The 16,557-nt window shown below is 40.3% G+C and overlaps 1 protein-coding gene across 2 annotated transcripts in view; it reads right to left on the bottom strand.

The window, feature by feature from the left end:
- The window catches only part of ELP2 (elongator acetyltransferase complex subunit 2), a 55,705-nt gene extending 39,148 nt beyond the window's left edge, over window positions 1-16,557 (bottom strand). The window contains exons 1-6 of one of the 2 annotated variants that reach the window (XM_042465659.1): window positions 16,431-16,557; window positions 15,049-15,127; window positions 9,636-9,706; window positions 3,975-4,128; window positions 1,351-1,428; window positions 38-102 (exon numbers count right to left, since the gene is read on the bottom strand). In XM_042465659.1, coding sequence (XP_042321593.1) covers window positions 38-102; window positions 1,351-1,428; window positions 3,975-4,059 — 228 coding nt within the window. In that variant the 5' untranslated portion in view covers window positions 4,060-4,128; window positions 9,636-9,706; window positions 15,049-15,127; window positions 16,431-16,557. Of the gene's footprint in view, window positions 1-37; window positions 103-1,350; window positions 1,429-3,974; window positions 4,129-9,635; window positions 9,707-15,048; window positions 15,128-16,430 lie in introns of those variants that run through there. The other variant, XM_042465660.1, reaches the window with a different exon arrangement.

Below are 16,557 nucleotides of genomic sequence, written 5' to 3'. Positions count from 1 at the left end.
TACATTTTATAGGACTACAGACAGAAGCAACAGTTACCTGTTCAGCTTGTTGCACGTATAAATGAATTTTGCAATCATCTCCACCACAAGCAAGTACTGGTACTGAAATGATAAAATAAATGTTGAAAATTTGCTATTTTACAATCATGTTAAAAAAAATCAGAAAAAGAAAATGAATTATAGGGCAAAATGCAAAAACAATCTAAGGTTGAAATCCTATCTTATACACACTTATCTGAGATTTACTTGAAAAGGTACTTCTGAGAAAAAAAAGCAAATGACTGTGCTGTACGTCTGCAATCCCATATCTATTTAGCTGGAAGTAAGCTCTATTGCAATACAGTGGGACCGAATTTTGAATAGACACATATAATATTGTAATTTAGCCACAGTAATACTGGTAACTTCTAGATTAGATTGCAATGTACTCTACATGGGGCTGTACTTGATCACAGATCGAATGCTGCAACTAGCATAAAATAAAGCAGCTAGATTGGTGACTGAACAGTATGCTACTAGTTTTAAAGTACCTGCATTGGCTGTCAATACGCTTCCAGTCTGAATTCAAGGCACTGATGATAAAATGTAATGCCCTAAATAACTTGGAACCTCAATACCTTGTATATGCCTGTGTGAAAACTGAAGTCTGTTGGAGGGATCTTCCTCTATATCCCACCAGTAGGAGCAATACACTGTGGGAGGACATGGGAGAGGGCTTTCTCTGCTGTGGCACCTGTTATCGAAGGCCCTCCTCTCGGAGGCCTAAATGGCACCAACATTGGGTTCATGCTGGCATGTAGTAAAAGCTTGGCTTTTTATTAAAGCCCTTTGGGCCTGATTTTACCCAATTTGCAAATGTACTATGATTGAATTATAGTTTGAAACAATTTTATATTGTTTTAAATAGTTTTAAACTGCCTTATTTTAAGAGATAAATTTAATCTATCTAAATTATTGTTATTTTTTTAAAAAAAATCTAAATTGATTTTACTGTACAGCAGGCTGGGAAATAAACAAACAAACAACAAATAAAGACTTTGTTAACTGGAACAACAAATGACTGGAACTCCCTCATAACTTCTGAAAGATTCCATCTGGAAGAATTTCAAATTACACCAATTTGGGGGAGAGGAGTCTCAAATTACAATATAGTGGAAGTGTGAAAACTGATGTTGCCTATACAACCAGATATTAGGATTGTAGCACTGCAGCTGTAGTAACAGACTTTAAAACAGGATGTCTGATCCAATTTTTGAATGATGCCACCATCCATTAACTATACCGAGCGGAATATTTAAACACTACTAACGATTGCTTCAAATGATTAAAAGAGTATGTGCATAAACTTACTATTGCTGCCAGGCAAGAAGGACAAAGAAACATCCATTGCAAACCCATTTCCAAACAGCAGTGTCTGAAGACATTTAACTAGAAAAGACAAAATAGTTTTATGTACCAGAGACAGCTGAGGTGGGAATAAACTGCTAATTATAGCTACTATACAACAAATAGTGAGCAGCCATGATTAATTTAAAGATTTATTCATCATAAAGAACTACAACAGAGAAAATGGTTTATATCTAGAAAAGTTTAAAAGGAGATTACACTGATTACAGTATACTCTCCTTTTTAACTCATACTGAACTTGCTAGTTGAGGAATTCTTCTTTTCCTCTAATTTCTGCCTCCTCACTGCTAGGTAGTGTAGCTGCATACCAAAGACATTTAACAGATACAGCATGTGAAAGAGAACCCAATGCCTTCTGGAGATTTTGAACCCCATTTCCCAAGAGTCCTAACCAGGACTGATAATGGCCCAAGATTGTGGGAATTATACTCCAAAACACCTGGTGGGCACCAGCCATCCCAGCCAAAACATATCTATGAACTGAATATAGCTAGCACTTCTTAAAAATCAAGAATTCTTGTACAGCATATTTTATCAGTCACTAGATATCAAAGCTGCATGATACTATTTGGCTATTTGGGACCCTTGAAAACCAAATATACAAATATACAATGCTCACACCCTAGATATTGACATGTATACCAGCCGATAGATGTCTGGACATATCAGTCTAATGTGGAGCTATATAAACACAGGCTCTCTCAACAGGAAGGAGGAAATCAGACAGTAGGCCTGTTACAGACTGCCAAAATAAAGCTGCTTCGGGTCTTTTGGAGGTATGCTATTTAAATGATGCATGGGTCCTACGACGTCTGGAGGTCGCGCCAAAGCCACACTCCATTCCTAAGCACTGGAGTGCAGCTTTGGTGCAGCTTCCGGATTCTTAGGATGCATGCATCATTTAAAACAGCTACCTCCAAAGAGACCCGAAGCAGCTTTATTTTGGCAGTCTGTAACAGGCCGTACTTTGCTAGAACCATCTGGTCCACCCATTTATTTCTAACACCAGTGACTCAGAAAACCCACACGTCAAATATGAAAGTAATAGCCATTGCTGTCTATCCCCTGTACACGTTGGACCTCCTATCCATGGATTCTCAATCCACAGACCAATCCCCCATGACTTGAAAGTATTTTTTTTTAATATAAATTCAACACAAACCCTGGATTTTGCCATTTTATATAGGGATACCATTTGCTATGACACGCATTTAATGGGATTTGGGCATCCATGGATTTTGATATCCATGGGGGGAGAATGAACAACTTAGCAAATACCAAGGCCCCAGTGTTTGGTGCTTAAAACATAAACAGCTTCTGAATAGGGAGCTTTTGTTTAGCTATCATTGCTATTCTCCCGTAAACCTGTCTCATGTCAATTGTCCTCTAGTTGATGTGAATGTGACTATAGTTGCACCTGAGTCAGCAAGGCTCCCTACATTACTTTGCTCTGTCTCTCCACTGAACTGTCACCTTCCTTTATTTTAGTTATTTATCATAAGTATTTTCATAGTGTTTATATGCCAAGGGCAGCTTACAAAGGAATGAAAGAAATAAACAATTATTTTTTGCAGAAAGCTGTGTTTAAAAAAAAGTCTTTAGAACTTCACTGAATAGCCAACTGATGACTGTTCTAAACAAGCATATTGCAACCAGCAATAACCCACATTTTCTTTTTTAAAAAAATACAGGCCAGGGATGGGCTGACATGGCCTGTGTAATCTGCATCTGCATCAGCCTGCCCAGCCAGGGATGAAATGTCCTCTTGCCCACCCAAACAGAGGACAAAAAAGCACTCTGAAAATGTGAATATTGCCAGACCCACACTTTCAAAAAGTAAACTCTGTCCTGATGACAAGGAGGACTACTTGCTCCCCATCGAAGCAGCCAGAGAAGAGCACTGAGCAGCAGATGGTGCAGAGGAGGCTCACCCAAGAATCCTGGTGAAGAACATCTTCCCCTCAAATGCTTAAAGAAACAAGCTTAATAGCAGGAAGAAGGGAATCTTCATCTCGCTTACAGAGAGGGAGACAGAGGTGAACCTATAAATAAAGTGAGGGAGAACTCCCATGCACTGGAAGGAATATGTGGAGGGGGGCATTGTTGCAATCATCCTTCCTTATGAAGTCCTCAACACAGATTACCTTTGAGTATCTGCACTTGGGATGGTAAAAAAAAAGGTTTGCAAAAGGTTGGATGTGGAGAGAAAATTGCCTCTAAGACTGAACTCACATACACATAAGTTGCTGTGTGCCTTCAAGTCACTCCCAACTTATAACACCCTAAGGCAAAACTATCACGAGGTTTTCGGGGCTTAGAGTGTGCAACTCGCCCAAGGTGGGCTTTCACTGCTGAGCAGGGAATCGAACTCTGGTCTCCAGAGTTGTAGTCCAACACCCAAACGCTACACCACACTAGCTCTGTTTTACACTCACATACTTGGGAGTAAACACTGAAATCAATGGGACAAACTAAATATGCATGCATTAGTACTACAAATCTGCTGAGGAAATATGAATACTGTTTCTGATAACTGCTATGTTACAGAATGAAGTTAGGAAGCTTACCTTCTTTTCCTTGTTTAGACCAAATTCTAACTGTTGAGTCAGATGCTGCAGAGGCTATGGTAGAAAAAATCTCCTGTAGACTCATTTGTCATGTAAACAGGTCCAAAGCACACACCGCTTCAGTGTGACCTTCAAAATGAGTGCACTTCACAAGCTAAACAGAAGGTTATAAAACTGCATGAAGGAATGACAATAACCCTCAAATTTAAACCAAATTGATATGCAAAGTATACAGGAGTTTTCAAATTGTCCAACCATGGAAATGAGTGGACTGCTAACAAAGAATAACAAAAGAGCAATAGTTAAGCTCAATAGAGAGCTCGAAAGAAAGGCAGTGTACCATTTTCTTCCCAAGTTCCATTAGAAACATATTCTGTGCAGCTTTCACTTCATTATTTATATTAGTCTGTGTCTGGCTAAAAACTAGAATTCATTAAGTTCTCAAAAAGTGTATTGTTATCCATTTTTATAGCTACATTAAAAGTTTAGTATATGCAAAAAATTACAGGATTAAGTTAAAACTGACACAAATTTACTAAAGGAAAACACTTGAGGTAGAACACGAAAACAACCGAAGGAGAATACTGATTAATGACAAATAGTGATTAATTCTCATCCCAGTCAGACAGAGACATAGTTCCCCAGAGTTATGTGTTTTTGCAGAACCAACATACAACAAGACCTAAGTATGGTCGTTTTACCATGTCACTGGGAAGCAGTAAACTTGTCTCGAAGTTTCAGCCATTTGCATTTAGGATTGAATACTGCATTTACTCATTTCATCCTAACAAGTAAAAATGAATAGCTTTAAGTTTTCTACTTGCACCTTGTGATTCCAGCTTTTTCCCATTTTTCACACTCTAGGACATTTTGTAAAACAAAACTGCTGCACACACTACGAAACACCAACATTTATGCAGAAAAAACCTCTAATTTACCACAGATGTTTACACAAAGGTGTTTCCCATACCTTTGTTCATAAAAACCATTGTTTAAACTGAAACTTGCCAATTCATTTCTCACACACCATGACCATATAGAGGTCTGTTTCCTGGCTTTCCACTCACGGAAATGCATCTAAGGAAGTAGACCTAAGTCTATGGAAGCTCATGCTGCCACCTTCTTTCTTTCAGTTAGTCTCAAGGTCTATAAACTCTCTCTACATACTGATTCTATAGACTAACACGGCTATATCTTTGAATCCAACAAGATGTTTGGGGCTTTGCAAACAATTTCCTTTTAAAAAAGAGTCCTGAAATGAGATTTTGTGGTAGTTGAACATTTTCTTAGTGTCTTGCTTCAATGTGTCAAGATTCTCTTTTCTATCTAGGAAAAAGAAAAAATGTGATTTTTTTTTACCTCTCTAGCTTTAGTGTTCTTAAAAAAAAAAACCCAAAAAGATAAACCTAGCTGGGACAAAACAAACCTATTACATTTTGTCACTGATAACCTTTTTTTTTATAGCCACTGTTACAAATAGACATCAAAGAATCTCTCATGCCATTTTGTGAGAACATTTGTGACTCTGGTGTTAGGTTAGCCCCCTTCAGGGGAAATTGAATTTTTGTTCATTGAGAAGACACAGAAATTCACTAAGGTCAGCCAATAAAAAACTCCACCATTACAACAAGAGTTTTGTTTTCTTCTCTTGTCTTAGTTGTTGTGTGGGGGGAAAACTCAACATTCTTGGCTCAATAGTCATCCTGAATCAAACCTATAACTCTTGCATAAAAGAAATGATGACCACCCCCTTTCCACAACAGATCAAGGCTGCGGCAACCTCATACCACAACCCCAATCCGCCTTCCGAACCAAAGGTGCCATAGCAGTGGCGGCATAGCTATATGGCACCCCTTTGGCGCTGGGTCATCTGGACCCAGTGCCATAGGTGCGCCATGATGCTGCGTGCCCTGGAGTGGTAAACTATGTCAGGGCACTCTGGGGGGCAGAGTCGGGCATGCGTCGTCGGGAGCTGAGCCCAACTCTGCCCCCAGGCCGGCCTTTCGGCCAGTCTGTAAAGGGCCTAAGCCACCAAAAAAGCTGCAATTCATCTGAATTATGCACCTAACCTCACCTTGTGCCTGAAATAAATATCTACAACAAGAGATCGTTGCTATTACATCTGCAATTGGAATAATAAGAAATCCAGCAGACAGTGTACCATGCAGGGCACATTTGCTTGCAAGGACCATTGCAGCATGTAAATGACCTGCTGTGGTTGTCTGCATGGTGATGAGTGCACTTCCCTTAGTAGAAACTATTTTGCTACAGTGGAAGAAAACTGTCCCAATCATGTAAGAGATTCCTGCAAATTAAAAAAAGCAGCTTTTCCATTAGCTTATACTGTAGGCCTGTCTAACTTTGGGATGGTTCCAACTAAGTTTTGTTTTGAACTAGACATAATAGCAGTAGTTTTTTAAAGATACAGAGATGCCGTGGATTACATTTTTCGCACACAAAAAAGAGGAAAATGAGCTGAGAGCTACTCAAAACAAACATTCCATCTCAAGTAAATATGTGGTTTTTAGCACCTGCTTTCTGGGAACTATGGAATAACATGTGGCATTATAGACCCTGCAGTACACTAGAACAGTGGGCCTTCCTAATTCGCTGGGGTTAGGAGAGCAGGATCCCCATGATAGTGGAAAAACAGTAAATAAAAAACACTTATTTTTTTACCTGTGAGAACACCTCTCTAGGAATCTCTAGGTCCTAAGGAGGCACCACAGAGTCACACTGTAGGACCTAGAGATTCTTAGAGAGAATATTGATCAAATCTGCAAATAATCAAAGCCACAAATATGGGGGGGGGGGGAGTAACTGTATACTTTTAAGCTAAATGTTAACAATTGAGTAATTTCATTTATTCTCTTCTATAGCACATAGAAACAATATATCCCCCCTCCATTGAGCCTTCTAAATTCCATTTAATTAAATAACTCCCTTTCAGAAAAGAGCGTAGACCCTGCTTTAATAGTAACAAACTTCATTTAGCCTTCTGTTCCATCTGTTAACAATACTTTTAAAGTAAGCATATCAAATGACTTATGATCACTGCCTGTTCAATCACCAAGCAGGCTCTTGGGAACAAAAGTCACAGTTCACACTTCAGCCCACTAGAATTTCTCCTTGGGGTTCAACGTCTCTGTATATATGTTCCAAGATAGCAGGTACCTCATTAAAGAGGAATTTGTTTCTATCACCAGAACACTGCTTCATCCTTAGGCATCAGATTTCCTTAGAGAAAGGGAGAGGAAACCTTCAGAGCACTGTTTTGTATGCAAGTTACAGTCCTTCCTCGCAATTACACTCACAGTCAAGGAAGGGATGAAAAATCATTGTGTCTGTTTTCACATCTGTGAGCAAACATCCCAAGTAGATTGTTTATGTACAAGCAATGCCTTTGCATCTGCACACAAATTTACCCAAGCAAGACAGATTAAAATTACAGCAGCCTTTCTCTTATTCTACAAGGGGGGTGGGGGTGGGAGAGATATGTGGCCTTGTTGCTGCCTTGCATTTCCTATCATCACCCACCATTAGATCTGTTTAGTGCAGTGAATGGCAGCTTCAACCTAACAATATCTGCAAGGCCACCCATGCCCCAGTTCTATTCTATGACAAAGAAAGTCTCATGTGGACGTATACAAAGAAAAAGGACATTGGTCAATGGATACCAAAAATACAGTCTTTATTTGTTCATAATGCTTTTAAAATGCCATAGGATGGTTTTTCTTCTTCTTCTTTTTTCCTTCTCTCTCCCTGTGAATATAGCTTTGATTGTTCCAGAAAACTTTAGATTGCACACTAGAGCCATGGTGGCAAACCTGTGGCACACATGCCCTCACTGACATGTGAAGCCATTTCTGAGGGCACATGAAGAGACAGGAGAACAGGAGAAGAGTAGGAACAGGCATGAGACTGTTCATCCTCTTCCCCCACCCTCCCATGCCTTTAGCTGCTTCTCTGGAGACAGCTAAAGGCCCAGGAAGGTGGGGAAGAGCAGGCACATGCCTGTTCCTCTTATTTCCCCCACCCTCTTGTGCCTTTACCTGTCTCTGGGGAGACAGCTGATGGCCTGGGAGGGCAGGGGGAAGAGGAGGAAAAGAAGGTTCCTCTTCTTTCCCCACACTCCCAAAATTTCAGATCTCTCCAGGGAAATCCTGCCCCCGGAAGATGGAAATCCCCCCCCAGAAGTTCCCCCCTCAACACTGGGTAACACTCGGTGCCTTTCAGTTTGGGCACTCTGTCTCTAAAAGGTTCACCATCACTGCACTAGAGGAGGAAAACTGAGGCTGAATGTTATTACAATGTTCACTTGGTCAGATGGTGATCTACACCAAGATATGCATTGATATGAATTTCTTGAAGCCCTTTAGTAAAGTCACTATTAGCAAGAACGTGTCCAGAGAGAATGACCAACATTTTGAAGGGTCTGCAAACCATGCCTTATGAGAGACTTGGGAAGCTCTGTTTAAGTATTTGAAGGGGTGTCATATTGAAGATGGAGAACGCTTGTTTTTTGCTGCTCCAGAAAATAGGACATGGAACAATGGATGCAAGCTACAGGAAAAGAGATTCCATCTAAACATTAGGAGGAACTTCCTGACAGTACGAGCTGTTCGACAGTGGAACACACTCCCTCAGAGAGTGATGGATTCTCCTTTTTGGAGGTCTTTAAACAGAGGCTGGATGGCCATCTGTCGGGGGTGCTTTGACTGTGAATTCCTGTATGGCAGGGGGTTGGACTGGATGATCCTTGTGGTATCTTCCAACTCTATGATTCTATGATGAGCATATGAATACTTAGCTTCTGTGGTACTAATTTCTCATCTGTGACAACTACAAAATGGTAATGAAGTAAAAAGAACATGGAGATACTTGGCAATGGAAAGGGGATAAATGAACTGATTAACAGATCTACGAAGTATATATTAAGCATGCATAAACCAGTAAATGGATTAGGAGCTATTGTATGCTTATTATTAGAACAAGACAAGAGAAGAACAGGAGTTGGGAGATCAGAAAACTATGCAGGTCAAATGAGTGTAGTTCTACTGCACAGGAAGTAATCACTCAGCTACTGGACTTTCCTACTGGTTTTCTCACCTCTTCTTACTCCAGCCATCAGTGCCAGTACTAGAAAACTCATCCACCAGAGTCAAGCTGGCTATGGCATCCTGGCAGTTATAATTCAATAAGTAACTTTTCCAAGCATTACCTATCACTAAGATCCTTCCCTATATCCATATACATGCACAGAGAGGAAGAGATTTTACTTACTTGAGAGTAAATCACTAAATTTACTCTATATTTACTCTTTAGTAGGTATGCTTAGGAATGCACCCTAATAGCATTTGAATACATATATCATCTGTGCAACTGACAGCCTACTGTACAGTTATATTTTATGTTCACTGTGCCGCTCACTATAGGTGAAATAAAGATAACATGCAGCTACTGTTTTCAGTTACTGGAATGCTTAATATAACAGAGACCTATTGTAGATGTGGACAATATAATAAAGTAGGTCATATTTGGTTAAGAAGAACAGTTTAGAAGCTTTTCTGGTTTCAGTTTTTTCTCTTTCTTTTTTCTTTAAAGTATGTATACATGACATGAGTTTCCTCTTCAATTACTGACTATGGTGCCTCTACCTACCTTATCATTTTGTGTTTCCCAAAGAATAAGAAGTTTGTCTGACCCTCCAGAAATCAATTCCATCTGAAAAGCTGTGACAGATGAAAGGAGGAAAAATATTGAATAATTCATATTCAAAATATTTTCAAATGACAACTTTTTGTTTATTTGCTATTGCTTTAATGTGCCACTATGAAAACATCTGATCTTGTCTGATTAGAGAAGCTAAACAGGCTCAGGCCTCTAGTGAACTCAGGCCTGTTTACCAAGGATCTCCAAATAGATCTAGGAAACACTTCTGCCTCTGAAACCCTGGAGAGCCATTGCCTGACAGACACTACTGGAATTGATGGACCTATCAACATAAGGCACCTTCCTATATCTCTCTATTCTAATCACAATCATATTGTTTTCAGTGTCTTCCTTACACTACATCATTTCACAAAGAGGAGAATGTATAGATTCCATTCCATTCAGCTAGTTCAATGAATATAAAGCATTAAAAATAATAGCACTGTTCACAATTACTAATAATAATAATAATAATAATAATAATAATAATAATAATAAAATTTATTTATAACACCCTGTTCCCAAAGGGAGGAACATATTTAATTAAAAACATGATAAAACACAGACAATAAAAATACTAAAATGTTAAAATAACACACTAATATACTAAAACAACTCCTTTTTTGTTTGTTTGTTTGTTTTCTTATTAATGAGAAGAGGTCAAAACCTGTAACATTAAAACAAAAACATTACAAAATTTTGAGACAACAATACTATTTATTCATTATCCTGAAACATTAATTAGGGAGGGGGTATTTTTGCCTATTTTTGTCTTTTATGTGTATCTGTTTTCTAAACAAACATCTCCCGAAATTTAGTTCCAAAAATGATAAATTGCACATTCAGAAGCCTCTAGACCAGTCCTCAGTGATGGACTAGTGTGGGTCCATCTGCCATCAGCTCATGCCTGGTGAGTTTCCAGATAAGAAACAAATAACTGTAGGCAATGGGAACAAATATGGTTCTAGTCCCTGGCACAATGAGAAAAAATAATTGCTGGCCAGATAGCTTGAGATACACTGTTCTAAAGATCACTTGCACTCGAAATGCAATTTTATACTCTGGCTATTTTAGAACAAAAATTGGAGCAATGTTATATTTAGAAGGCAAACTGCAGCCTCAGATGCTTCTGATAGTACAATTGGTCATGGTTTTTTTCCCCTCAGAGTTTGGAAGTTTGCATTTGTTGGAGGGTGGCCTTAGTGAGCAACATGTAGTCTCTGGACTGCATTCTGCTCAGCCCTAAAAACCCACATACACACACCTTTAGTAGTAGTTCCAGAAGGCTTTTTGGAGTGTTAATAAAAATTACCAAGTAGACAATATTGTTGGGGCAGGGGGAGAATTTCAAGAAAAAAACAGAGTCTAAGGCTGAAAGCAGATGGAGGGGAAAAGCCAGCTCACCCCCAGGGTTTCCCAATTCGCAGGGAGAACCCGCTGGACACACCACCAGTTCCCACAACAGGCCAACAACTGACATACACTGCCTACTGCACCCACGGCGGGGACAAATGTGCCATAATGGAAAATTGCCTCTACAAGCTGTACCATTATTAGTTCCAACACATGGGCTCAAGTGCACGAATGCTCCACTAGTAGCAGCCAATCACCTCCCTCGTCCCACCAGCAGCTGGTCCATTGGACACTCCACACAACCATCTTCTTGATCACACAATCAAAAGGACCTTGAAGCGGTGGTACATGCTCTGGTAATCTCTCGTTTACATTTCTGTAATGCGCTCTCCATTGGGCTATGCTTGTACCAAGTTCAGAAGCTTCAAGTGATTCAAAATGTGACAGCTAGATTACTGGGTTGACAAGGTCTGATCATATAACACTCAATGATAAAAGATCTCTATTGGCTGCCGATTAGCTTCTGGGTGCAATATAAGATGTTGGTTATTACCTATAAAGCCCTATATGGCTTGGGCTCGAGTTACTTGCGGGAACGCCTCTCCCTACACGATCTACCCCGCACTCTCAGAATATCTGGGAAGTAACAGCTGGAAATACAAAAAACCAGGCTGGTCTCAAGTTCCCAACAAGCTTTCTCCGCAATGGCTCCTAAACTGTGGAACAGCCTCCCGGAGGAGATCCATCTGACTGCCTCCTTGGAGGTTTTCAGGGGGGCAGTCAAGATGGATCTCTTCCGTTGATCTTACCCACCCGACCTCATTTTACAGTCCCACCCTACCTGACTAAGATTGGAACAATTCTACCCCACCGCCGCTCTGACAGAACTAATTTAATTAGTTTAATTAGCTTTGAAGAAGCTTATTGCTCCTTATTGCATTGTATTGTATTGTATTGTATTGATCAGCTTGGTATATTTTTATCAGGCTGTGATCCCGCTTCGATCCACCTGGGAGAAGTGGGAAAATATAAATTATTTATTTTGCTTCAATTTCTAAAAGTCTGGTGGGCTTCTGACAAAAGGAAAACAAGGAGGGAATCATCCTGGCCACACTAGGAAAGGATTTCCAAAGTCTGGGAGCAGCCACCGAGAAGGCCTTCTCTCTTGTTCCCACCAAACAAGCCTGAGAAGATGGTGGGACAGAGAGAAGGACCTCTCAAGCAAATCTTAGATCCCTAATGGGCTCATATAGAGAGATCCAGACCCAAGCTGTATAGGGCTTTACATGTCATCACCAGCACTATAAATTGTACCAGCACTATGAATTGTACCTGGAAATGGACCAGTTAGCCGCTTTGATTGTTTTATTGCAAAAAAGTGGAATACGAATAAAAGTTTTATTATTATTTTATAGTGGAGCTGCTGTGACAGGAGAGTTGTGTGCTCATTCCCTCTCCCCCCCAACCAACCTGCAGCTCTTTGGATCAATCAGTAATGCATTTCAAATGTAGAAGTGGCCCACCAGAGGGCACTCCTGCCACAGTAGTCACAACCCAGAGAATCTGGTAGTTTAGACAGTACAGAAGAAAAATAAATGGAATGGATCAAAAACAGTGTGCAACTATTTGTGCATGCCTAACAAGGTTTTGGAAATTCTTACATGTTCCTGTGCGGTTTAAAAATGTCACTTTGAATCCAAAAAGAGTTGAGAAAGCAGGTTTTGATAAGCAAAAGTTGAGAAAGTTTGGACTACAGTCGTCCCTTCCGATTCGCAAGAGATCTGTTCCAAACCTCCTCATGAATCGGAAAAACTGAAATATTAAGAGCCCCATTGCTTTTAATGGCTGCGCACTCCTGCGCGCACCCCCACAGGTACACCGCAGGCATGCACGCCATTTTGTCCCTCCAGGCTTCCCATCCACGGAAATTCAAAACCACGAATGGAAAATCAGCGAATCCGGAGGGATGACGTAGAAGCCCCAGAAGGCATCTGCTAACATGGATTCTGGGACCTGTAGTCCCAAAAAGAAATTGGCAATCATCCCAGAATCTAGTGGTAAAGCAAGGGAACCTACTATGAAGAGTTAGAGTTGGGGAGAAAGGCGCATACCTACAGAGATATTCTCTGCATTCTGACTCACATAATCAAGCTGTCGAAGTGCAGTAGTATTTTTCCCCTCTCTGTGTTTCCCACTATGATATAATTGTATAATTAATATTGTATAGGTGATATTAAGATGCTAAAATGAGATAAACCCATAGGCTTATCTTGTACAAAATTCTGTTCAGCCATGTCCTCACAGCTGCCTAGAGGAAGCCCACAAGCAGGCAGGAATTACAAACTCTGTGAATATATTAATTTCAATACTAAGATATAAAACATTTATAAACTGAGTGAAACCTACATTTAATAACGAATAATAACTTCCAGCCAATATATATAACTGTTTCCAATGCATGATATTTTCCTATTTATGATTCATGTAGCACTTGTACATGTCAGCTTCTTCCCACCCCAACAAATAATTTTGGGCTATTTTTAACAGCCCACTGTCATAACTTTAAGAATATAGGTAAAAGCTCAAAAAGAGCTGCTACTCTTCCAGCCTCCTTCAGATGTAATATCAAACTCACACCATGGTTTTTGCTATATGAATGAGCTTTTAATTCCTCCTTTCCTCCCCTTGCACACTACAATTTATTTGCTCCCTACCTGGTTTGAGGCAAGTCAAGTCTGTCCAGTCTACTATAAGTTGTATTTGTCAAAACAGGACTAAAGCTCACATCAAAAGAGTCATTTCTCAGTCTGGGTTTCAGAACAAACACAATCTATAGCTTAGTAGTTCAGACAGACTAACAAATTAAATTTTACCTCAAACAAGAAAGAAAGGAAGAAAAACACAGGACATAAGGGAAGAGGGAGGAAGAGGGTCTGTGGTCCTTAAAGGCTGATTTACCCAAATATTACCCCACAATGAGGCATGACATTTAAACTAATGCAATAGGGAGGAGGGAATTCAACTGCTCTTTGGCATTGTTTAGGGATCTACAGAAGAAATCAGTAGATACTTTTCTAGGCCTCACACTGATGATGAATTCAAAATATGACCTATATTAAAACTTAGGACTCAAACAGATAGGCCAAAATAAAGCTGCTTCAGGTCACTTTGAAGGTATGCTGTTTAAATGACACACACATCTTAAGAGGCCAGAAGCTGTGCTAAAGCTGCACTTCAGTCCTTAGGACTGGAGCATGGCTTTGGCACCACTTCTGGGCTCTTAGGACACATGTATAATTTAAACAGCAAAACATCTTTACACCTTTAAATATATTTAATATAAATAGCCTGGATGGGAAATGACTGAGAAGAGGCTTTTGAATTTAAATTCTAACAGTCTTACCCCCTCCTTCCTCCAATGAACTCAGATCATTATACAGGGTCCGGACAGACAGACCAAAATAAAGCTGCTTTGGATCACTTTTGAGGTATGCTGTTTAAATGCCGCATGCTTCCTAAGAGGCCAGAAGCTGCGCCAAATCTATACTCGAGTCCTAAGGACTAGTGTGCAGCTTTGGCACAGCTTCTGGCCTCTTGAGATATATGTGTCATTTTGAGCAACATACCTCTAAAGTGACCCGAAGCAGCTTTATTTTGGCCTGTCTGTTCAGGCCCACAATGTCTATTCCTGAACACACTTTATACTCATAACAACCTTATGAGATATGTATCGCTAAGTATGCATGACTGGGTCTTTTTGGTCTAAACCCAAGACTATCCACTAGACTACATGTCTAGATAATGTCTAGTGAACCCATTTCTGACCTATTGCCCTTAGCAGCACCATACATCTAACATAAATAGAGGCCAAAATCTGGTCAAAAGCTTAACCAGTCAAAATCTCTCATCAGTACTTTTTACAATTCTATCTCATATTCATCTTATTTACAATAACAGCAGTAGATGTAAATATAAACCTTGCTTTTAAGCACATTTTAATTGTACTTACATCCATCATTTCTGTGGATCCATTGTACACAATTGACTCTTGCAGTATGACCATTCAGGGTGCCGACTACTTTTCTTTTCTGAAAGGGAAAAAAAATCACACAAACATATTTATAACAAGGATGAGTGACGATTTTCCCCGTTAAGCAAAAACAATTGATCTTGCAGAAAAGTTTTATTATGTTGTCTATTTGCCATAATAAATGAAATGAGAATGAATATTTTAACCATTCAAGAACTGTACACAAGCATAATCTGACACAAGCAAAGCAAGGCAGGCAGCACAGAGACTACAAGCCAGTTCACACACAAGTGCGTAAAATGTATTTAATGTCAATATGCCTAGAGAGCCGGCATTTTGTAGTGGTTTGAGTGTTGCACTGTGACTGTGGAAGCCAAGGTTCGATTCCCGCTTGGCTATAAAACCCACTGGGTGATCTTGGGCAAATCATATGTTCTCATTCTCTGGGGAAGCAAATGGCAAACCTCCTCTGAAGAAATCTTACCAAGAAAACCCCATGATAGGGTCCTTAGGGTCACCGTAAGTCCTTAGGGTCACCATAAATCAGAAAAAAATTTAAGATACACTACAATAACAACAACATGAGATATAGCCAGCCCTCCATATCTACTGATTCACCCATCCACAGCTTGAAAATATCCCTCCCACATTTTTTTTCCTGCAACAGCAAACCTTGATTTTGCCATTATATATAAAGGACTACAACACTGTATTTAACGGGACTTGAGCAGCCACGGGTTTTTGTATCCATGGGGTCAGTCCTGGAACCAAATCCTAGCAGATACCCACTGTGTTTCTATGATCCTTACACAAAATATCATGGTCACTCCAACTGTATGATCTGATACCATGTCAAGATGTAGTTTCATGTCATGCAAGTCTTCAGGTTAATAGTATTCCTTACCCTTCTTTGCATAGATACCATATCCCTGTTTGTTTCATTTTTATTACATTTTTAGCCTGCCTTTCTTATACCAGTTTAGGCTCATTTTATCTTCACCTGCAATGCTGGCTAGATTTAAAAAAGCCTGGATGGGAGGTTTTCTTGGCAAGTTTCTTCAGAGGAGGGTTTGCCATGGCCATCCTCTGAGGCTGAGAGAGTGTGACTTGGCCAAGGACATCCAGTGGGGCTGGTACTCTGGTGAAGTATTTAGCCTTCCCTGTCAGAGAGCTCTGGTGCCACAATAGACTACAAATCCCAGGATTCCATAGCATTGAGCCTTGGCAGTTAAAGTGGTGTCAAGCTGGGCAGAGCCCATTCAACCTCAGCTCCCACTGGACTCCTATTGGACTCCTATTGGACTCCTATTGAACTGCCTCTGCCCATGCCCTCAAACCCTCCCCCGGCGCCCGGGCCTCACCTGCGGGTCGTAAAGGACGACGGAGCGGCAGGAACCGAAGGCCACGAGCCCCCCGCTCCCCCAGGAGACGACGCCGGGGCCGGCGCGGTTGGGGCAGCAGGCGACATGGCATACAGCTATGGGGGCC

Source organism: Sceloporus undulatus, chromosome 4, assembly GCF_019175285.1.
Source record: "Sceloporus undulatus isolate JIND9_A2432 ecotype Alabama chromosome 4, SceUnd_v1.1, whole genome shotgun sequence".
In the NCBI taxonomy this organism is placed as follows: Eukaryota; Metazoa; Chordata; class Lepidosauria; order Squamata; family Phrynosomatidae; genus Sceloporus; species Sceloporus undulatus.
Note: the sequence above shows the minus strand (reverse complement) of the source record. Positions and strands in the feature narration are given on the sequence as shown.